The 24,817-nt window shown below is 44.4% G+C and overlaps 1 protein-coding gene across 1 annotated transcript in view; it reads right to left on the reverse strand.

Annotated features, from left to right (window-relative positions):
* Positions 1–24,817, reverse strand: part of COMP (cartilage oligomeric matrix protein) — a 192,903-nt gene that overhangs the window by 43,357 nt on the left and 124,729 nt on the right. The window contains exons 12-14 of the mRNA XM_077475942.1: positions 17,402–17,454; positions 7,449–7,642; positions 7,135–7,313 (exon numbers count right to left, since the gene is read on the reverse strand). Of these exons, the coding sequence (XP_077332068.1) occupies positions 7,135–7,313; positions 7,449–7,642; positions 17,402–17,454 (426 nt within the window). The remainder of the gene's footprint in view (positions 1–7,134; positions 7,314–7,448; positions 7,643–17,401; positions 17,455–24,817) is intronic.

Here is a 24,817-nt window from a genome sequence, read left to right on the forward strand (position 1 = left end):
GGTATTGCTGAAACTTGGCTTCATTCCTCACATGACTGGGCTATTAATATTCCTGGCTATGCACTCTTTCGGAAAGACAGAGTAAAAAGGAAAGGTGGAGGGGTCTGTCTGTATGTGAGAAATAATCTCAAAGCAAGTGAGAAAGAGAACCTGGTGGGCGGAGAGTGTGATGAGTCTGAGGCATTATGGGTAGAACTGCATACAGATGCGCGTAGTTCAAAGTTAATCATTGGAGTTTGTTATAGACCACCCAATGTTAATGAGGAGGTGGAGACTCAGCTCCTTGCACAGATAGAAAGGGCTGCAAGGGCTGGGACAGTGATAATAATGGGGGATTTTAACTACCCAGAAATTGACTGGGGTAATGGCACTGCTGGGACAGTTAAAGGGCAAAAATTTGTAAACCTATTACAGGACAATTTTATGGTACAGTTTATTGAGGCCCCAACTAGGAATGATGCTCTGTTGGACCTGGTAATCTCAAACCATGCAGAACGTATTACTAATGTTCAGATAAAGGAACATCTGGGTAGCAGTGACCATAACATGATTTCATTTGATGTTAGCTGTAAGCAAAAATCACATACGGGAAAGATAAAAACACTTAATTTCAAGAGAGCAAATTTTCCAAGGATGAGGGCTGCTCTCCAGGACTTAGACTGGGAGAGATTATTGGCACCAATGGGCACAGAACAGAAATGGGAATTCTTCAAAAAGCTTGTTTGTGATCTCACGGCAAAGTATATTCCCATGGGCAATAAGTTTAAAAGGTTAAAAATAAAGCCGATGTGGCTCACGGCCAAAGTTAAAAAAGCTATAAACTATAAAAAAAGAGCTTTCAAAAAATATAAAAATGAAGGAACACTAGTGTCATTTAAATGTTACAAGGAATTTAACAGAATATGTAAAAAGGAAATCAAGGATGCAAAAATTCAAAATGAAAGACAAATTGCAAAAGACAGTAGGACAAACCCCAAAAAATTCTTCAAATATATTAATAGTAAAAAGGTTAAGTCTGAGCATGTAGGCCCTTTGCAAAATAATCTGGAGTGGGTGACTGGGGACAAAGAGAAGGCTAACTTATTAAATACTTTCTTCAGCTCTGTGTATACAAAGGAGCATGGGGGAGCTCATGTCCACAATGGGGGTGGTACTGACGCAGCCCCTAATCCACAATGGCTCATAAGTGATATGGTCCAGAAATATTTGGACAGAATAAAGGTGGAGAAAGCACCTGGACCTGATGGCATCCACCCACGGATCCTAAAAGAATTGAGCTCTGTAATTTCAAAGCCATTGTATCTAATTTTTAGGGACTCATTAATGACAGGAATAGTACCACTGGATTGGCGCAGGGCCAATGTGGTGCCTATATTTAAAAAGGGAACAAAGTCTTTACCAAGTAATTATAGACCCGTTAGTTTAACTTCTATAGTTGGGAAGATACTGGAGGGATTAATAAAAGACCACATAGATGAGTTCTTGCAGGAAAAAAATATTTTGAGCAACAGACAGCACGGATTCATGAAAGACAGAAGTTGTCAGACAAACCTGATTTCTTTTTATGAGGTGGTAAGTAAAACCTTGGACAGAGGGGTGGCGGTGGACGTGATATATTTGGATTTTGCAAAAGCATTCGATACTGTTCCGCACACACGGCTCATGTGTAAGGTAAAGTCTACAGGTTTGGAAACATCAGTTTGTAGATGGATAGAAAACTGGCTAAAAGACAGAATTCAGAGAGTCGTGGTTAATGATTCTTACTCTGAATGGTCTAAGGTTATGAGTGGTGTACCCCAAGGTTCAGTGCTGGGACCCTTACTTTTTAATATCTTTATAAATGATATTGGGTCTGGGATCAAGAGTAACATTTCCGTCTTTGCAGATGACACCAAGCTATGTGGTGCAATAACGTCCTTACAGGATGTCACCAATTTACAAGCAGACCTCAATGCTCTGTCTAATTGGGCGACTATGTGGCAGATGAGGTTTAATGTTGAGAAATGTAAGGTTATGCACTTGGGGGCTAAGAATATGCATGCATCATACACGCTAGGAGGAGTACAACTGGGGGAATCCATAGTGGAGAAGGATCTGGGGGTTTTGGTAGATCATAAGCTCAATAATAGCATGCAATGCCAAGCTGCGGTTTCCAAAGCGAGCAAAGTCCTTTCCTGTATTAAGAGAGGTATGTACTCCAGAGAGAGAGATATCATTTTGCCCCTGTTCAAATCATTAGTAAGACCTCATCTGGAATATGCCGTTCAGTTTTGGGCACCAGTTCTCAAAAAGGATATCGGGGAAATGGAGAAAGTGCAGAGAAGGGCAACCAAACTGATAAGAGGCATGGAGCAACTCAGCTATGAGGAAAGATTAGAGGAACTGAATTTATTCACTCTTGATAAGAGGAGATTAAGGGGGGATTTGATCAACATGTACAAATATATAAAGGGTCCATATAGGGAACTTGGTGTCGAGTTATTCACTTTAAAGTCAACAAAGAGGACAAGGGGGCACTCTTTACGTCTAGAGGAGAAGAGATTTCATCTCCAAATACGGAAAGGTTTCTTCACAGTAAGAGCTGTGAAAATGTGGAATAGACTCCCTGCAGAGGTGGTTATGGCCAGCTCAGTGGATTGCTTTAAGAAAGGCCTGGATTATTTCCTAAGTGTACGTAATATAACTGGGTACTAAAATTTATAGGTAAAGTTGATCCGGGGAAAATCCGATTGCCTCTCGGGGGATCAGGAAGGAATTTTTTCCCCTGCTTTAGCAAATTGGATCATGCTCTGCTGGGGTTTTTTGCCTTCCTCTGGATCAACTGTGGGTATAGAATTGGGTATATGGGCTGGTATATGTATGTGTGTGTATATATATATATATATATATATATATATATATGTGTATATGTATGTATGTATAGTATATTTTATTTTATTTTATTTTATTTTTTTTGGTTGAACTGGATGGACTTGTGTCTTTTTTCAACCTGACTAACTATGTAACTATGTAACTATGTAACTCCCGTGCGATGATCTTGGATGAGCAATTTCTTAAAGGGACCACTTCTGGATACCTGGTGGCATAGTCAAGGACAACTAAAATGTATTGGTGTCCCCTAGCTGACTTAGGTAAGGGGCCCACCAAGTACATGGCTATGAGATCAAAGGGAACCTCTATAATTGAAAGCGGCACCAGCAGACTGCGAAAATCGGGTATTGGAGCGGTTCTTTGACAGGTAGGGCAGGGCTCACAGTAGTCCTTAATTTCTCGATATACACCGGGCCAAAAAAAACACTGTAAAACCCGTTCCTGAGTTTTAGCCGCTCCAAGGTGACCCCCAAGTACATGACTATGAGCCAAATGCAACACCTTAGACCTAAAAGGTTTGGGTACCACCAGTTATTCCAAACTTCTTGATTGACCTTAGTTACACGGTACAACAAGTCATGATTCACAGCAAAATGGGGGACTTCACGTCCGCCCCAGGGTGCTGTGGTTCACCGTTTAGGACCGTGGCCTGTTCCCTGGCGGGGATCAAAGTGGGGTCCCTCATCTGAGCACTCAGGAAATCTTCCCGGGAGCCCCTGAGATCTGACATGTCTGGCTCAGAGGAGGTACTTTCCGCTTCCAATCCCGCAAACACCTCCAGGGGACCGGGCTCACTTTCTGCAGGTTCAGCAACCTGGTACTGATCCTTAGTAACAACCTCCTGCAATACAGTATTATTCACCACCTCTGTGGGTTCTTGATTTTTGGGGGAAACCCCCGAACCTTTGAGCTTTTGCTCATATAAGTCCCAATTAGTAAATCATGAGGTAGTCCCGGGACTACCCCCACTTTTAGTTTAGCCGTTCCTGCTGGTGTACACAGGGTCACATAGGCCACCAGATAGTTTTTAACATCATCATGCACACAGATGACCCCAACCTGTTCCCTTGGTACCAGCTTTCTTGGCAACCCGTCCGATCGGAGCAGGGTAACGACACTCTCAGAGTCAAGGAGTGCTACCACCTCCTGTCCATTGACCCGCACCACACACTCATGCAGATTTAGGTTGGTTGCAGCACATAATGCATGGATATACATGGAGCGACAGCGACCCATGTTGCACTCCATTGGTTCTTCCCGACTTGGGCACTGGGCCGCCAGATGACCCAGTTGATGGCAGGACCAACAGCGAACCTCACGGGGTTCCCCCTGTCGGTTCCCTGGAAGCTTAGGTCCTGTGGTGCTCTTGGTAGTTGTATTATCCCCCCGAGCAGCCACTATGCGATCACCGGGAGGCACACTGGTGCTGGAACGCACTTCTTTGAAATGGGCCAGCTCTCTTGTGACAGAGGGACTCTCCTGGAACTTTCCAGCACAACTGTAGCGCTCAACAGCTGTAACCATCTCATCCAGTGACTGAGGCTCGGACTGAGCCACCCATCGTGGAGCTCCCTGGGTAGTCCATGCAGGAAACGATCGAGTGCGACTCTTTCCACAATCTGAGTGGGTGTCTTTTTCTCAGGTTTCAGCCAATCTTGAAACAAGTGCATCAGATGGTAGAGCTGCGCACGGGCAGGCTTAGCCTTGTCAAAGTGCCAGCCATGGACTCGGTTCGCCCTTAAAGCGACAGTCACTCCCAGCCTTGCTAGGATTTCTGCTTTCAGGAGCTTATAATCGCGTGCTGATTCCAGAGCCAAGTCACAGTACGCTTGTTGGGGGTCTGCGGTCAGGAAAGGAGCCAGTACATTTGCCCAGTCTTTATCAGGCAGACCCTCCCTTGCTGCAACCAGCTCAAACATAGCTAGGTATGCTTCCACATTGTCTAAGGCCGACATCTTTTGCAGGGTCCACTGCACTGCCTTCCGGGGGTCACTCTTTACAGCGGGGCACTTTTCGTCATTTCAGCTTGCTGGGTCACCATCTTTTGTAATCCCGCTATCTGTTCACTCAGTAAGCAATTTGTTTCCTGTTGTACAGCGACTATCTGCATCAGGATCTGCTCCTGCCCAGCCTGTGCTTGTGTATTAGCCAGCTGCTTAAGCACATCCTCCATGGCTTGTTCAGAAGCTTTCACTGTCTGTGCAGCTTTAACCCAGGACATGGGATTAGACTGGACCCCTCAAACTGCCCGATGCACGCTCCACCAATTGTAGGGGATCAGAGGGGTGAAGAGCTGGCTCAGAGGCAGTCCAGTAAAATAAAAGTGTCTTTTATTAAGCAAAACAGCAAAAAAACATAAGACCAGACAGACTTGTCTTATCACAAGGATGTGCACACAGGTACGGCTCACAGTTCATCAGCACGCAGGCTTAGAGGTAACAGTACATGGCTCCAAATAGAGCTACAGTCTTTTAGTGGTTTAAACTCACTCAGCGGGTACACCATCCAGCAATGGACGTTTCCACACAGCGTGCTGCTGTGTCTCTCTCTCCTACTCAACAACTCCACACTGACACTTTCAGCACACCTGATAATAAGCAGGCCTGAAGGGGAAGTACCTGCCTTCTTCGATTAACCCCCTCTTAACCCTGCCCCAGGCTGACCATCTACAATATATATATATATATATATATATATATATATATATACACACACACACACTTTGCTACAATGTAAAGTAGTAAGTGTCCAGCTTGCATAACAGTGTAAAAATTGCTGTCCCCTCAAAATAACTTAACACACAGCCATTCATTTCTAAACCACTGGCATCACAAGTGAGTACACCCCTAAGTGAAATTGCTAAAATTGGGCCCAAAGTGTCAATATTTTGTGTGGCCACCATTATTTTCCAGCACTGCCTTAACCCTCTTGGGCATGGAGTTCACCAGAGCTTCACAGGCTGCCACTGGCACCTGTTCCACTCTTCCATGATGACATCACTGAGCTGGTGGATGTTGCAGACCTTGCTCTCCTCCACCTTCTGTTTGAGGATGCCCCACAGATGCTCAATTCGGTTTAGGTCTGGAGAAATGCTTGGTCAGTCCATCACCTTTACCCTCAGCTTCTTTAGACAGGAACTGGAGGTGTGTTTAGGGTTGTTATCATGTTGGAATACTGCCCTGTGGCCCAAACTCCAAAAAGGGGGGATCATGCTCTGCTTCAGTATGTCACAGTACATGTTGGTAATCATTGTTCCGTCAATGAACTGTAGCTCCCCCAAGCCGGGAGCATTCATGCAGCCCCAGACCATGACACTCCCACCACCATGCTTGACTGTAGGAAAGGCACACTTGTCTTTGTACTCCTCATCAGGTTGCCACCACACACGCTTGACACCATCTGAACCAAATAGGGTTATCTTGGCCTTATCAGACCACAGGACATGGTTCCAGTAATCCATATCCTTAGTCTGCTTGTCTTCAGCAAACTGTTTGCGGGCTTCCTTGTGCATCATCTTTAGAGGAGGCTTGCTTCAGGGATGACAGCCATGCAGACCAATTTGATTTAGTGTGCAGCTTATGGTCTGAGCACTGACAGGATGACCCCCCACCCCTTCAACCTCTGCAGCAATGCTGGCAGCACTCATATGACAATGGAACCTGTCTTGTTAAACCGCTGTATGGTCTTGGCCACCATGCTGCAGCTCAGTTTCAGGGTTTTGGCAAACTTCTTATAGCCTATGCCATCTTTATGTAGAGCAACAATTCTTTTTTTTCAGATCCTCAGAGAGTTCTTTGCCATGAGGTGCCATGTTGAACTTCAAGTGACTAGTATGAGAGAGTGAGAGCGATAACACCAAATTTAACACACCTGCTCCCCATTCACACCTGAGACCTTGTAACACTAACAAGTCACATGAAATCAGGGAGGGAAAATGGCTAATTGGGCCAAATTTGGACATTTTCACTTATAGGTGTACTCACTTATGTTGCCCACGGTTTAGACATTAATGGCTGTGTGTTGAGTTTTTTTTGATGGGACAGCAAATTTACACTGTTATACAAGCTGTACACTCACTACTTTACATTATAGCAAATTGTAATTTCTTTGGTGTTGTCAAATAAAAAGATATAATAAAATATTTACAAAAATGTGAGGGGTGTACTCACTTTTGTGAGATACTGTGTTTGTGTGTATATATATATATATATATATATATATATATATAATATAGAGAGCAAGAGAGAATTATCTACTACATACCTCATTTAATACAATCCAATTTGGATCAATTTGTGCATCTCCCTCTGGGTCCAAAACAACAGTCTGGAAAGCTCTGAAGTCTGTTAGGGTAATTTCAGCATTTTCAGGGCAAGCATCAACTGTATCTACCACCATGTCTTTGTCATAATCTCCTTCACAAGCATCACCTATACCATTGCCTATAATTAAAAAAAACACAAGAGGTGATATTTGTACAAGTTTTACCAACTTAATAAATGATACACTCCTTACTCAGCTACAATACAAACAAATATTTTATAATAAAATCACTAAAGCAGACACATATTATTTACCATCAGAATCTGCCTGGTCTGGATTTGGTACTTTTCTGCAATTATCTGGCCCAGGTGGTGCAGTATCTGGGATGCCATCATTATCATCATCGTCATCACATTCATCTCCTAAACCGTCCTTATCTGTGTCTAACTGTGAACTATTAATATCCGATGGACAATTGTCACGTGAATCTTGGTGGCCATCACCATCTCTGTTAATTAGAACAACAAAAAGGGAAGACATCAAGCTGTTTGTTTTTATAATGTGCAACTTATTTTCTTTTCAAGTTACCAACACAAAGTTCCAACAAGCATATGATTCACATACAAAGGAAAAAAAACAATATCTATATTGTTATAGATTCTAACGTGTTTTTTTCCACTTTTTATTCACATTTTTTTGAAATTTTTTAAAAATAATCTCCCAAGTCTGTCAATCCCCGGCCATAGGCTAGATTAGTAGGTGTTCTGAGCCTTGTGGTCAACACCTGTGTAAAGGGTGTGAGAAGAAAAAAACGTTGTTTCCCTCTTCTGATTTGCACTGTAGGATTTTTCTTGTTTGATATTCTATATTGATATGTACAAGTCTGAAAAGGGCTGCAGAGACATTTATAAGGCTTTAAAACTTTACTAAACCAAACCAAGAGAAAGATTTAAAATAGAAAACACCTAGAACAGTAATTATTCTTCCCAAGGGTTGCTGGCTGTGCGATATTTTTCCAAGGGCACTGTGTACAATCATCAGGAAGATACTAAGGATCCTGCCCTTCTGATTTCCTTTGCCTCAGCCCAGGTCAATGGTCATGACTTCACCATCAGAAAAGAACTTGGCAATCATGATACTACAATTAGAAGAGAAGTTGGCAAAAATGGTCTGTATTCAAGAGTAGCAAGACTCAAGCAATCTGTTAATCTGTTTTTCCTTTGTCCTTACCAGTGCGCATACCGTACATCCCAAGCCAGGGAAAAGGGATACTTAGGACAGAGTTTAGGGTGTTTTAAACCAGGGGCCTGACCTCTTTCTTTTTAAGGTCTTTTAGGTTAGTGCATAGTGTTCACAGGTGGTGGAGAAGCACAGTGTTGTTGTTTTTTTTTAGCAAAAACTGTTTTGGACTGGAGCACTTTCATATATTTGCACTGTTATGCTTGAATTGTCTTTCTTTTGAAATTATACACACACACACACACACACACACACACACACACACACACACACACACACACACACACACACACACACACACACACTGCCTTACAAAAGTATTCACCCCCTTGGCTTTTTACCTATTTTGTTACATTACAGTCTTTAGCTATTTTTTTTTTTTTTTAAATCTGAATTATATGTGATGGTTCAGAACACAATAGTCTAAGTTGGTGAAGTAAAATTAGAAAAATATATACATAAAACTACTTTTCAGAAATAAAAAACTGATAATTTACATGTGCGTAAGCTCTGGTGCAGCCAATTACCTTCAGAAGACACATAATTAGTAAAATGATGTCTACCTGTGTGCAATCTAAGTGTCACATGATCTGTCATTACATATACACACCTTTTTGAAAGGCCCCAGAGGCTGCAACACCTAATCAAGAGGAACCACTAACCAAACACTGCCATGAAGACCAAGGAACTCTCCAAACAACTAAGGGACAATGTTGTTGAGAAGTACAAGTCAGGGTTAGGTTATAAAAAAATATCCAAATCTTTGATGATCCTTAGGTGCACCATCAAATGTATCATAACCAAATTGAAAGAACATGGAACAATAGCAAACCTGCATAGAGACGGCCACACATCAAAACTCACGGACTGGGCAAGGAGGGCATTCATCAAAGAGGCAGCACAGACCTAAGGTAACCCTAGAGTCCCAGCAGGGACTGGAGTATTTGTACATAGGATGACAATAAGCTGTACGCTCCATAGAGTTGGGCTTTATGGCAGAGTGGCCAGAAGAAAGCCATTACTTTCAGCAAAAAACAAAATGGCACATTCTAAGTTTGCAAAAAAGGCATGTGGGGGACTCCCAAAATGTATGGAGGAAGGTGCTCTGGTCTGATGATACTAAAGCCGCGTACACACGTAGCCGTCTGTCCGACGTACTTAGTCTGGCGGACGTCCACCAAACTGTCTGTCGGAATTTTCGAACGGGCTACTTGCCCACACACGGCACTTTTTCAGCGGACTAATACGGCGTACTAAGTACGCCGTACCAAGTCCGCCGTACTTTCGAAATGAACGGACTCGCCCACACACGCGGAGGAAAGTCCGCTCATTTCGAGCGCGTCTCCAGGTAGGCGGGGCCCGCGAAGGAGACGTCGCTGGCCCTGCCGCCTGGTATGGACTTAAAGGGGAACCCCCAACGCCGAAAAAAATCGGCGTGGGGGTCCCCCCAAGTCCACAACAGACCCTTGTCCGAGCACGCTACCCGGCCGGCCAGGAAAGGGGGGGCGAGCGAGCGCCCCCCCTCCTTAGCCGTACCAGGCCGCGTGCCCTCAACATGGGGGGTGCCTTGGGGAAGGGGGGGGCGCGCGGCCCCCCCCCACCCCAAAGCACCTTGCTTGTCCCCATGTTGATGAGGACAAGGGCCTCTTCCCGACAACCCTGGCCGTTGGTTGTCTGGGTCTGCGGGCGGGGGTCTTATCGGAATCCGGGAGCCCCCTTTAATAAGGGGGCCCCCGGATACCGGCCCCCCACCCTATGTGAATGAGTATGGGGTACAATGTACCCCTACCCATTCACCTGTAAAATAAAAGTACAAAAAAAAACACAACACACGAGATAAAATACTTTATTGCACAGCTCCGGGGGTCTTCCATCTTCGGGGGTCTTCTCGCCGGACTCCTCCGCTATCTTCTTGTAGCTCTTTTGCTAGCGGAGGAGTCCGGCTTTCTTCCTCACCGCCGGCCTCTTCTCCCGACTTCGGGGGTCTTGTCCCCCTCTTCGGTTCTTCTGCCGGGCCACCGCGCCTTCTTATAGCTCTTTTACAGGCGGTGGCCCGGTCTTCTGTCGCCACTGCCGCCTTCCGTTCTTCTTCTTCTTCTTCTTCTCCTTCTTCTCCTGGAGATGTTGACTCAACGCTCTCTCCGGCCACAATGCCAGGGACGCGCTGCGCGGCCACTTAAATAGGGACAAGGGGCGGTGTCACATGGCTTTATGTCACATGGGTTGGTCACATGGGTTGATGTCACATGGGGACTGTGACATCATAAGGGGGCGGGGTCACCATGTGACACCAACCCATGTGACATAAAGCCATGTGACACCGCCCCTTGTCCCTATATAAGTGGCCGCGCAGCGCGTCCCTGGCATTGTGGCCGGAGAGAGCGTCGAGTCAACATCTCCAGGAGAAGAAGGAGAAGAAGAAGAAGAAGAAGAAGAAGAAGAACGGAAGGCGGCAGCGGCGACAGAAGACCGGGCCACCGCCTGTAAAAGAGCTATAAGAAGGCGCGGTGGCCCGGCAGAAGAACCGAAGAGGGGGACAAGACCCCCGAAGTCGGGAGAAGAGGCCGGCGGCGAGGAAGAAAGCCGGACTCCTCCGCTAGCAAAAGAGCTACAAGAAGATAGCGGAGGAGTCCGGCGAGAAGACCCCCGAAGACGGAAGACTCCCGGAGCTGTGCAATAAAATATTTTATCTCGTGTGTTGTGTTTTTTTTGTACTTTTATTTTACAGGTGAATGGGTAGGGGTACATTGTACCCCATACTCATTCACATAGGGTGGGGGGCTGGTATCCGGGGGCCCCCTTATTAAAGGGGGCTCCCGGATTCCGATAAGCCCCCCGCCCGCAGACCCCGACAACCAACGTCCAGGGTTGTCGGGAAGAGGCCCTTGTCCTCATCAACATGGGGACAAGGTGCTTTGGGGTGGGGGGGGCCGCGCGGCCCTCCCCTTCCCCAAGGCACCCCCCATGTTGAGGGCACGCGGCAAGGTACGGCTAAGGAGGGGGGGCGCTCGCTCGCCCCCCTTTCCTGGCCGGCCGGGTAGCGTGCTCGGACAAGGGTCTGTTGTGGACTTGGGGGGGACCCCCACGCCGATTTTTTTCGGCGTTGGGGTTCCCCTTTAAGTCCATACCAGGCGGCGGGGCCAGCGACGTCTCCTTTGCGGGCCCCGCCTACCTGGAGACCCGCTCGAAATGAGCGGACTTTTCTCCGGGCGGGAAAAGTCCGCTCATTTCAAAAGTACGGCAGACTGGCATACACACGGCCGGATTGTCCGCCGAAATGCGAGTACAGCGGGCAGATTGTTGTGCAAACCGAAATTCTAAGTCCGCCGTACTGTCGGGTCAAAAAAGTATGCCGGAGGCTACACACGGGGGGATTGTTTGGCGGACTTGAGTTTGCCGGACTTTTCCACCGGATTGTTTGATCGTGTGTACGCGGCATAAAATTGAACTTTTTGGCCATCAAAAAAAACGCTATGTCTGGCGCAAACCCAACACATCACATCACCCAAAGAACACCATCCCCACCGTGAAATATGGTGGTGGCAGCATCATGCTGTGGGGATATTTTTCAGCAGTCGGGACTCGGAAACTGGTCAAAGTTGAGGGTAAAATGAATGGTGCTAAATACAGGGATATTCTTTTTTTTTTGTAATTGTTTATTTTAAATTTTCAACATCATACAGAAGAAAATAAACATGAAATATTAATATTAACATATCGAGATTGCAGGTATACTTTGATTACAGGGCATACAAAATCTAAACATATAGGGGTATAGCGATGTGATTAAAGTAGTAATTTGAGTGGGGGAGAGATAATCGCATTCCTAAAAGAAAAAAAAAAGAAAAAAAAAATAGAAATTGAAGGGACCTTCTACCATACCTTTAAGGGGGTTATAGACAGAAACTGTAAACAGACTATTTAACCTCAAAGAGAGCTTTAAGGAAAAATAGATTTCAGACCTTCTCTCGGGGACATGTATATATCCAAGTTTAACTAAGTAGGAACAATCCCATCAGAGCCATATGTAGACTCATCCCATGTTGACCAAATTTTAGAAAATTTCTGCATCTTACCCTCCACTACGGCCGTCAAGTGTTCCATTCTGCGTATGTCAGCTACAGTGGTGATCAATTGCGGAAGTGTTGGTGGAGAGGTGGACAACCATAACCTGGGTATGACCCTTTTAGCAGCCAATAAGATGAAGGACAACAATCTGCGCAAGGCCTTAGAAATACCAGAGAAAGGGAGGCCTAGTAGATAATGCATGGGCGTCAGGGGAATAGGAGTGCCAGCCAGTGTTTCTAACAGATTTTGGACTTGGAGCCAGAACTGGTGGACTAGGGGGCAGTCCCAAAAAATATGGTAGTGAGAGCCGACATCTCCACCACATCTCCAGCATTGCTTTGAAATTAACCTGTTACGGGCATGTAGAATATCTGGAGTCCTATACCAGTGCATTAGAACTTTGTATGCAGTTTCCTTGTGGGTCACACATCGAGATATTCTGGAAGTGTGCTCCCATATGTTCCCCCAGTCCACCAGGGAAATATCATGCTGTAGAATCTGAGACCATTTCCTCATGTAGTGGTGGGTGTTCACCGTCATAGGAATGGCTTCATGTAATATTGTGTAAATAGTAGAGATCATTCGGGGTTCGTAAGGACCCTTAGCACATAGGATCTCAAAGTCTGTGGGTTTGTCCAGAGTCAGAGAAGGGGACCTGGTAGAGAAAAAGTGTCTGATCTGTAAGTATGAATGTAGAAGCCTTTGGGGATCTGGTGTTGCTTTTGCAAGGTGGGAAAAGTCAATAAATGGCGTGTTGTTGGGTTAACAAAGTGTCGGAGTTGAAAAAGTCCCGCTTGGGTGCATGGTAGCATACGATCATAGGACAGGCTATCTGGGATGTCTGGGTTAAATAGGATATTTAAAAGCGGTGGACACGGTGAGGATAGGGAAAAGCGGTCATTGCACCTTTTTACAGGGATATTCTTGAGCAAAACCTAAACAATGACCCCAAACACACTGCTAAAGCAACAGTTGAGTGGTTTAAGGGGAAACACGTAAATGTGTTGGAATGGCCCAGTCAAAACCCAAACCTCAATCCAATAGAAAATCTGTGGCAAAGATTACTGTTCACAAGTACAAACCATCCAACTTGAAGGAGCTGGGGCAGTTTTGCAAGGAGGAAAGGGCAAAAATCCTAGTGCTAAGATGTGGCAAGCTCATAGAGACTTATCCAAAGCGACTTGGTAACACAAAAGGTAAGTATTGACTTTAGGGGGGGAATAGCGATGCACATTTACTTTTTTTGTTATTTTGTCCTATTTGCTGGGGGGGGGAGTGAATACTTTTGCATGGCACTGTATATTTTTTTCCTCATGACTGTTTCACTGTATATAAATGAATAGTGGAATAAATCTGAACAACTGCTTTGGGGTGTATAACACATTTTCGAGCATTGGCTGGCACTTGTACTAGAACACTGTGCTGGCTTGTGTTAAGGGCACTGGTATTAAAACACTGTGGTGGCTGGCAATCAGGGCACCAGCTGGTACTTCTATCAAAACACTGTGCTGGCTGGTGATAAGGGCGCTGGCTGGCACTGGTATAAATACAATGCTGGATGGCAATCAGGGTACCAGCTGGCACTGATATTATAACACCTTACTGGTGATCAGGGCACTGGGGCTGGCTTTCTCTGTACTAGTGTGGCTGGTAATGTAGAAGTGTCCACCTCATCCCTTTAAACCTGAACACCTTTGAATTACACAGGTTCTGAGGCTAATTAACCTCCCTAGCGGTATCCCCGAGCGTGACTCGGGTTTGTTTTTTTCTTGTACTATCGGTAACCTCGAGTCACGCTCGGGGTAACATTGCAGAGCGGCGAGCGGAGATCTTACCTTCTCCCTGCGCTCCAGAGATGTTCTCCGCTGTCCTCCGTGTCCTCCCCTGTGATCGCCGACGCGATCACCGGCGAGGTCACGCCATCCTGACTTCCTGGTTCCGTTCTCTGCGAGCAGCAGCGGCGCATGGGAGCGGAACTGGGCGGGAATTTCAAAAAGTTAATACAACACAAACACATAAATAGAGGTGATACATTGTAATCTGAGAGGATTACACTGTATCATCTCTATCTGACTGATAAACCATACAGTGCCCCTTGCCTCCAATAAAATAAAATATAACATGGCATCAAAAAAGCGCCAATTCGCTACAAAATCGCCATTGGACCAGCTGAGTGACAGTGAAAGCGACACGGAGTTGCTCGCAGAAATTAGCGATAGCGAGTCGTGGGGAGATTTGTCGTCTGACACTGACACGGATCTGACAAGTGACAGCGGTGATGATCCTGCACCTGACCTCAGCGATGTGCGCAATTGGTGCCCTATCGACTGCGATACAGACCAGGTAGCGCCGCCAAGATTCCCCTTCACTGGATCACCTGGGATGAAGGTAGATGTCGAATGTGACAATCCTCTGGCATACCTGCAATTATTTCTCACTGAGGATGTAATTGAAAAAATTGTCACAGAGACAAATCACTACCAGGTACAGCAATCCGCTACGCTGCATGCCAGGTTTTCCCGAAGCAGAAAGTGGGAACCAGTGACCAAAGAGGACATCTGGCAGTTCCTGGGACTCATCATTCTTCAGGGAGTGGTGGGGAAACCGCTCCAGAAATGGTACTGGACCACCAATAAATTACTGGCCACTCCGTTTTTTGGCACCGTGATGTCCGAATACCGTTTTTCCCTCATCATGAAATATTTCCATTTCACGAACAATGAAGAGTTTGATGAGGCCACGCATCCTGCACCCAAACTCAAAAAAATCTGGGAGGTATCACAAATTATTGTGAGCAATTTCCAGCGGACCTACATGCCAGAAAGGGACATCTGCGTGGATGAAAGCTTGATGGCCTACAAGGGACGCCTGAGCTGGATACAATTTATTGCATCCAAAAGAGCGAGATTTGGCATAAAGTCCTACATGCTCTGCGAGTCATCCACCGGGTACACATGGAATTCGGTCATTTACACCGGTAAAGGCACGAAGTTCAACCCCAGGAACAGCGGCTATGGGATGGCCACATCATCAGTCCTCACACTGCTGGAGCCATTGCTGAACCAGGGATATTGTGTCACCATGGACAACTTCTATATGTCTCCGGAACTTTTTGATGTTTTGCTAAAAAACAAGACCGATGCGTATGGTACGTATGCCATCTCTGTTCTCCCGGAAAAATCTAAAAACCGGAGAAATGGTTGCCTGGCAGAAAGGTAAGATGATGGCAATGCGATGGCGAGATAAGAAGGACGTGTGTCTAATGAGTACCGTGCACAATACCGCCACTGCCATGGTCCACACCAAACGTGGGAAAGATGTGCTGAAGCCGCAAGTCGTCATAGACTATAACTGCACTATGGGAGGCGTGGACAGAGCCGATCAGGCAATGACATTTTTTCCGGCTATGCGCAAGCAGCAAAAAAAATATTATAAAAAGATTTTCCGGCATCTTCTGGAGCAATGCCTTTGGAACGCATATGTCCTGTATAGAGCACAGAGTCGCAAGCCTCTTATTCATGCTGATTTTACCTGGAAGGTGGCTGAGCAGATTTTCCTCCAACACCAGACACCATCAGGATCTGCGATCAGACCTGGACGACATGCTGTTGATGTTGTCAACCCAGAACGCCTAACAGGTCGTCACTTTGTGGACTACATACCACCAACCGCAAAAAAGGCAGCACCTACCAGGATGTGCGTGGTTTGCTGCTCAAAGAGAGATAGCAGTGGAAAAAAAGTCCAAAAAGAAAGCCGGTTCTATTGTCCGGATTGTGATGTTGGACTGTGTGCTGTACCTTGCTTCAAAATGTATCACACTCAGGATGTTTATTGAATTTTCTTTGTTTGACAAATTTCATTATTTCACATTACATTATTGAATAAAATTATATTATTTATAAGATTATAATTCATGATTTTGTGTTTCTAACTTTATCACATCTGGGATGTCTACTAGAGCCTTGTTTGATCAGGTTTTAGTAAGTAATTACTAAGAATTGCAGGCCTATGATACATAACACCAAATTTTCATGCAAAAGAATTGTACCGCTTTTGGAATAGAATTCCTGACAGAATCATACCACCAGGGAGGTTAAATGCAGATAAGGTACCAAATGAAAAGGTTTACAATTGTGATGCATCATGATTGGTCACAGTGATCATGTGTTACAGAGCCACTCTGACTGGCATTGTAGCTTTTGCCTGTAATCTGTTGTGACCAATTGTAGTGTGATCACAGGAGCACAATTCCCAGAGGACATAAAAGTATGGTCTCCTAAAACAATAGGGCAGATAACTGGCTTTATATACACAGTGGTCAGTCTGCACATGGTTAAAAAAAGGAAATTTCCTCCAAAGTGTACATCCACATATGCACTTTATTTTGCAAGAGGTGTAAATAGCTTGTAGATGAATATGAATAGTGTATTAGACTTTATTGCAGGCAAATAATTATACAGGGAGGTAAAAAAGGAACTGTCAACTACAGTTGTTTTTGTCCTCTTCTATCCTCTTTTATATGCTGCAACTCTATGTGTATTACAATGTCATTATGTATTTTATGATATGATCTTAAAAGAATAAAAAAAATTTTTTTTACTATATTTTTTTTTCCGGAGTGTCCATGGTCCTTCAAAGTCCCGCCTTTTGAGGATCTTTTCTTATATATGTTTTACAAGGGATGTGGACCTGGACCTCGTTTTTTCTCATCCAATTAGTCCCATCCACTTTTTTTAAAAATCTAGTATGCCAGGTGAACTGCCCTTTCTCTACAGTCAATCCTACAACTTTCCTCTTTATAATTTTTGTGAAGGACACTAGTTCCTAAAAATAAGATAATGTTCAGGGGTGCATTTGTGGGACACCAGAAAAAAAACTCCACCGGTTATAAAGCATATATTTTGTGTGTTGCAAGTCACATTTGTGTTCATTTCAACAAATAACTTTGTGGTTTTCTTACCGATCTTGATTGGTATCACATTTATCTCCCACTAAGTCATGGTCAGCATCTGCCTGGGAATGATAGAAAATAGGATAAGAACATGTTCCTTCTGGCAGCACACAATATATTGCCTTGAAACACTATTTTGTTTTTTGTTCAATACATTTTTATTAGAAGGTGGTAAACATTTTACAATAATCGTACAGCTGAGGGGGGTGCAATAGCCACACATGCCACAATGCTTGAAGTACACCTTCTCACATGCCACAGGTCACATATGGAAAACTGTTTAAACATACTTGAATATCATGGTGAAGGACTGAGCCTTGCAACAGATCTATTTAGAGTCTACAGCTTGAGAGTAAAGTCCATATGTAATAAAAATGTGACAACCGTGGGATCCACACCTCTAGGTAACATAACCTTCAATAACCAACAACAGAGGACAATATCTCCTTATAAGGAGGCAAGCGAAGAGAAAGCAAGAAAGAGAAGGGAGAAAGAGGGAACTGGAAAGAAAGTTAAGTGGGGAGGGAGGGAGTGTGAGGGAGATTTTACAGCCCCTGCAGGACGCGGTCCTAGGAACGAAATAGGTTTATCAGGTGGTTGGTCCCCAGCAAGTGTAATCTCCATTAGGGTTCAGATCTGTATCCCATCGCAGTGGCTGTGGGAGAGACTTAATAAATCTCGAGAGTTGGTGATACTTCCATTGGTTCATAAATGAGATTAGTGTCATTGGCAGCAACGTGGATATCGGTAAGAGGCCTGTGGCCGTAGCCACTTGGTGTAGCAGTAGAGGAGTGTCAGAGATCCAATTGCTGAATCTAAGTTTGATGTTCCCCGGCGGAAAATAATCATGGCCCATCAATTGCATAAGTGGGGAGTTATAAGGCCATTTCTGCTTTTTGCACAGCGAGTCCCACGCTGCCAGGGATGATTTGATGAGTGGCAAAACTGTTGTGGCCAACCTACAAAATCTGCTAGGTATCCAAATGAGGGGGAATAAGTCTACTCCGCTCAAGTCTAATTCCAGCTGTACACATAGTTTAGAGTTCTTGTGATATTTCCAGTTGGCTATCCGATTTAACACAGTGGCAAGAAAGCAGCATTTAAAGTCCAGAAGAGCTAAGCCTCCACCCTTTTTTGGTTTGATTAGCCATTTATAAGCGATTCTGGGTCTTTTTGCGGTTCCAGACATATCTGCATATTATAGATTGCACCAGCTTAAAGAACCCAAGAGGAATCTTATAAGGAATCATTTGGAACAAGAAGAGCAGTCTGGGCAAGACATTAATTTTTTCACAATGTAAATTCGACCCACCCACGAGTGAGCCAACTGAGTCCACTTTTGTAAATCTGTTCTAATTTAATTCAACAAAGGGATATAGTTCCTTCCTAGTTTTATACAACATAATATTTGAGGGCGATTTGATTTTAGCTATATAGGAGGCCCATTTTTTTTTCTGTCGCAGTGAGTGGGCTAAAAGACGATTGGGTTTATTGCCCCATTCGTAAAACTGTTGAGACACTATATGGAGCTGAGATGTATGTTCTGCATGGAACAGGGCTTTTAATGCTTCTCTTTTCTGTGTAAGGGTGGAAGAGTGGAAGATGGAGGGTGAGTTGGAGAGTTTATGATTCTTCTCTAGAGTACCTATATTTTTAATGAGTTAGGATTGCAGATGCTTTCTCTCTCTCTTCTTCCTAGAGCCCAGTTCTATTAATTTTCCATGTATATGAGCCTTATGGGCTTCCCAGAGAACCCCTGGGGATGTCTCCGGGGGGAGACGTTTTCTTTGAAATAGAGGGAGAGCCCCTTACCAATCTCCTTTTTGTCAATTTCCTCCGAAATAAGAGAATCATTCAGTTTCCAGTTTGTGGACTTTATAGGAAGGGACGGGATGTGAAGTGTTAAGCTAATAGGGGCATGATCAAAAATTTTAGAGATTTCAATGCGAGAGTGGGTCACTAGCTCTAAATGGTAATGGTTTATAAAAAAAGTAATCCCTTGGGTGCATTATCCTCCAAACATCCAGGAGATGATCTTCATGCAGTTGTCTGTGCAGGAAAGCGAGACGTCTGTGGGGAATGCTAGATCTGCCCTGAGAGGTATCCAAGGTAGGCTCTAAGAGGATGTGAAAATCCCCCGCAAAAACAATGCACCCATGGGAAAAGTCTCTTAATTTAATTAGAATGGAGGCTAAAAAGTCAGCTTGACCCTGATTAGGGACATAAACATTGGCTAGAGTACTCGGTAAATTGCCCAAATTGCCCTAAATCTATCAAATGGATCCACAAGAGTATCCTCCAGAGTGAAGGAAGATCCCTTCTGGAATCCAATGGCCACACCTTTTGCCTTTGGGACATCAGAGTAGGATAGTGGTGTGCAAAAAGTTTTACCGATGTGGTGTGCATGAGGTGGGTTTCCTGTAGGAAAATAACATCCCCTTTCAAACATTTAAGTTCTCTATATAATGTATGTCTCTTACCAGGTGCACCCACACATTGAGGGAGATCAGGTTGGTTGTAGCCATTGGATCCATTGGGAATAGACATTATTTACCTTCATCCTACGAGGCTGGAAGGGGGGAGAGAGGTAAAGAGAGGAGAAGAAAAGAGAAAAGTGTAGAAACATAGAAAAAAGACACCTATAAACACCTTCACTTTGTGCACGCAAAGCTTTGCGGTGCAATACATGGAGCAGTGCGGTGCCCGCCCCCTTCCGAGCGTGCCACCCATAAGGGATTCGCTGCCGCAGGGTATTGAGAACCCCATGATGGGGGACGATGCTGCCCTATGACCCAGACCGCACATAACCAAACCAGGCACGTGCCGCGTGGTCCGGCGCCGGCACAGAGCTTAGTTGTAGCGTAAAGCCTTAAAAGTAGGTAGTAATCTAGGCCTAAGCATGAGCATCATGTGATTCTCCTTGAGATTCAAAACCACATTAACTTTAAAAGAAAACAACATAAAAAGGAAAAATGGAGACATAAAACCTTAGTAAAACGGTATAAGTCATCAGGTAGAGCGAAACAATAAAAAGCATTATGTAGCCGTATGGCTGGGTAATACTTGCTTTCCGTTGGAGTGTATGAATACTCAAGTAATAACACAGCGTGTTCAAAGAAAAAAAAAAGAGGGGGAGAGAAATTCAGCCCATTTGTGAGGTAGAACCTGGGGTGATGGAATGACAGTTACGGGAGACCTTCTGCCATTTAGCTTCCGACATGGCCGAAAGTGCGGGTATGGTATCTTGCCATCCAGGAAGTTCCAGAGGTTCAATGCTGAGATCCATACAGAATGCATCCTAATCTTCCGTATCTTGGAGAATGGTATTTTTTCCAGCTCGGTGGGGTATGAGAGCTGCCGGAAATCCCTATCTGTAGGTAATTGAGGCTGCATAGAGCTTCTCTGTGAGAGGTTTAAGTGCTCTTTGCCATTCCAGGGTCTCCCTAGCTAGGTCGGGGAAGAAGGACAGGGTCACCCCATCAAATTCAAGCATAGCTCTTGCTCTTGCTTTACGCATTATGAGTTCTTTTTCCTCAAAGTAATGGACCTGGCAGATGACATCCCCGGGGGTAGCAGAGGACAGCTTACGCAGGCAGAGAGCACGATGCACCCTGTCCAGCTTAAGAGGGTGATCAGCAAGGTTACTCAGGGGGCTGTTAAAGATACCACGAATGGGGGTCGCAAGGTCATCATCTTTTGTAGCCTCTGGCAAACCTCTAATACGGATATTGTTTCTCCTGTTTCTTTTTTCCTGAACTTCTATCTTGTAAAGTGCCATTCTGGGAGCTATTTGAGATTACGTGCGGTGGATTGCAAGTCCCTTATAGCTGCTGCGTGCCTGTCGAGGCGTTGCTCCGACTCTTCCACACGTTCCAGTACTTAAGCAAGATCCGCTCTCACTCCCGAGAGTTCCTTTTTAATGACCTTCTCCAGGCCCAATAGCATGGAGGCAAGGTCCGAATTAGTGGGGAGATCGCTCACCAGCTCCGCAACTACTGAGTATCTGATCGGGTTCTGTTCCCTGTCCAAGCCGTCAGAGGATACTGGAGACTGGCGTCTGACTTCAGGCCTGTGAAGAGAGGTGAAGCGCTTTCTCGACCCACGTGGCGAGCGGCCTAGTCCATCTGCTTCCAGGGGTTCTTCAGATTCCACTGTAAGGAATCGCTTAATGGAGTTGACCGGGTGTTCTTTTTGGGCTGGGACTTCCTCGATCTCTTTCCCATGCCGGCCATAAGAGTTGAGATGCAAAAGGGGATCGGTAAGGCTGATAAAATAGATGCCGTGCCGAAGCTTACACGAGAAGCGTCCTTAGTGTCACATGCCCATGCCACGCCCCCCCCCCCCCCCCCGAAACACTATTAAAGTCAGAGGCAAACACAGGGCTATCAACCAAATAATAATTGGTAACAAAGTTGTGAACTCTTCAGATTTGGGTTATAGCTTAAAACAGTATTTAATCCAAAAGAAAAAAATTTATATATTGCAGCTTACTAATTAGAAGTAGTGGCTGCCTCAATGTTTTCACCTGATGATCTGACCAGTAACACACCTCTTGTATTAGAGTGCCTACACTCTGGATGAAGGAGAAAAGGGGAACCTTTGGACAACATCATTATCAGCCTGGGGGGGATGCTAAAAGTACTAGCAGATTTAGTTACACTAAAACAATTGAAGAAAAACTCCAGCTCACAATTTATAAGCAGTTACAGCAACAGTGTTTTTCCTTTTGGGATAAAGATTTTACATAAATAAATAAAAGCTGATTATTGTAAGCACCCCTGTCAGTGGTAAATAGTTTGTCTCAACCCTGTAACTGCTACATCTTTAGGTCAGCTTGTTCTTTTGAAAAATGAACGACTTACTGGCCAGACCACCAGGTGAACATATAGGATAGAAAGCCTAAGTAGTGTAAAATTACTAGCACTTTTCTGCATCCACTACTTGATATGTAACATTTATAGTATATATACCAAACTATTTTAAAGTGTTACTAAACCTGCATTTACTATATCTGGTTTCCCACAGTACACAGAACATGGAATTGCCATTATTTTAGTAAATGCAAGCATCTAAATACCTTTTCTTATCAGCAGTATATAGCAGTCTTGTGACTTCTATCAGTTTCTGGTTAAACCATGTAGGAGGAGTTTTCATTCTACTCTGACTGTCATATGAGTCTGCAGGACCCCTGACCCTCTGTCTGGACAGTACTGATTGACCCTGTGCTGATCGCATGCATCCTCCCAAGGAAAAAAACATAACTCTCTAGCAGTACACACCAGACTGAGCATATGCAGAGTGACTCCAACGGCTCTGTCTTATCAGGAGATGGGTTGGGAACAGAGGCAGAAGGGGAGGGTCAAATAAGACAGGATCAAACAGCCTTTTTTACACAATGCCCAGGATTAACCCATTAGGTTCCACAGTGAGTATAACAAGAATGCTATACTGCATATACAGACTGATTTTACTGTTTTGGATTTAGTAACACCTTAAGAGCTATAAACACCTAAACGGTATGAGTGACAGATAACTAAAATAATTAAAAAACAGCTACTTGTTTTGGTATTAACCACTCCTACTGCACACAGCAGATTGTAAGTGCAATAGGATATAACAGGTTATCCATAGCAAGGAATTTATTTGGCATTGATTTTGGAAGCTGCCAGTGCAGGATAAGGTGAATTTGCAGTAGTAGTACTAGTAGTAGTAATGCTTGTGGAGTAGTGCGAATTTATAGTTAGGGCTTAATCAAGAGGTTGATTTTTTAAGTGTTAATGACTCCTACCAACAAGAACAAATATACAGAACTCAACTGATGTTGAGTGTACTGCAATTAGAGTTAAGAGTACACACAAAATGTCCCTGAGTACCTAACTTGAGGACATGAGCAAACGATTAGAGTTGTTGCCAACTAACCAGGTTTTAGTGTACATTTTATAGGAAAATTCACCAAATAAATCTGATTGGTCACCAGGGACAGCAGCTTCAATTCTGTGTGCATTTTCTTTTTTCCAGGTTCCATAAATCAGCCCCTGTAACGCAGTACTAAGAGAAATCATCCTGACTATAGCTCAGCAAGCAGCACAGGCTTTGGTGCATAGCAGTGCAGGACATTTCTAATACCTACTCCAGTGAATGGTAGGTATTAGAAAAAGGTAATGATTTTACAATTTCATTTAAGTGACCTACATCTATGCTTATAATACCTTAAAAGGGCCCCCGAATCCCCAGATGGTTCATTTAAAAAACGATTTTTTACAATTATTTTTGCAAAATCGTGTGTATGTGCACTCAATAAAATGTTTGCAAGCACTCCTGAAAAGTTTCCCTTCTGCTTGTGGTCAAACAAACAAAAAATGATGACAGTGGCAGATGGCAGTGGCCCCAGCAGCTCAGTATTGCCCAAGTAGAGTGAGCACTCCAAAGCAGACCTGCTGTGAAAGTGGAGGCACAAAACAAATGTATACAAATACACATAATGCACTTGCTGAAAGTGTAGCTGAAACAGCTCACACATTGCAGCCATACATTAAATACACTTCTGTGGTGGTGTACCCATAGCTTCCAACTGTCCCTTATTTTGAGGGACAGTCCTTGATTTGGAGCAATGTCCCTCTGTCCCTCATTCCTCCTCATTTGTCCCTCATTTTGAACTCATTTTATATAGTAGTAAATGCACTTTTAATCTATCAAAAAGTGTTTTACAGTGCTAAGGCCCCTTTCACACGGAGGCGTCTGTATAGCGCCTGAAAAAATCCAGCCCCTCCAGTGTGAAAGCCACTGCGCTAGCAGGACAGTAAAAAAAAGTCCTGCTAGCAGCATCTTTGGAGCTCCTACCTATTGAAATCAATGGGGCAGCCCGGCTATACCGCTGGCAAAGCACCGCTGCAGTGGCGCTTTACAGGCGGTTTTTAACCCTTTTTCGCCTGCTAGCGGGGGTTAAAACCGCCCAGCTAGTGGCCGAATACTGCCGCTAACATGACGGTAAATTGGTGCTAAAAATAGCGCAGCTTTACAGCCGACGCCGCTTAACCTTTCATCTGATTTCTAAAGTGCTGCATTTGTAAATTCCAAAAGCAAATATAAAGTACAGTGGTGTGAAAAAGTGTTTGCCCCCTTCCTCATTTCCTGTTCCTTTGCATGTTTGTCACACTTAAGTGTTTCGGAACATCAAACCAATTTAAACAATAGTCAAGGACAACACAAGTAAACACAAAATGCAATTTGTAAATGAAGGTGTTTATTATTAAAGGTGAAAAAAAATCCAAACCATCATGGCCCTGTGTGAAAAAGTGATTGCCCCCTAAACCTAATAACTGGTTGGGCCACCCTTAGCAGCAACAACTGCAACCAAGCGTTTGCGATAACGTGCAATGAGGCTTTTACAGCGTCCTGGAGGAATTTTGGCCCACTCATCTTTGC

Source organism: Lithobates pipiens, unplaced genomic scaffold (genome assembly GCF_037356315.1).
Source record: "Lithobates pipiens isolate NorthernLeopardFrog02 unplaced genomic scaffold, aLitPip1_a1.2 Scaffold_13, whole genome shotgun sequence".
Taxonomy (NCBI): domain Eukaryota; kingdom Metazoa; phylum Chordata; class Amphibia; order Anura; family Ranidae; genus Lithobates; species Lithobates pipiens.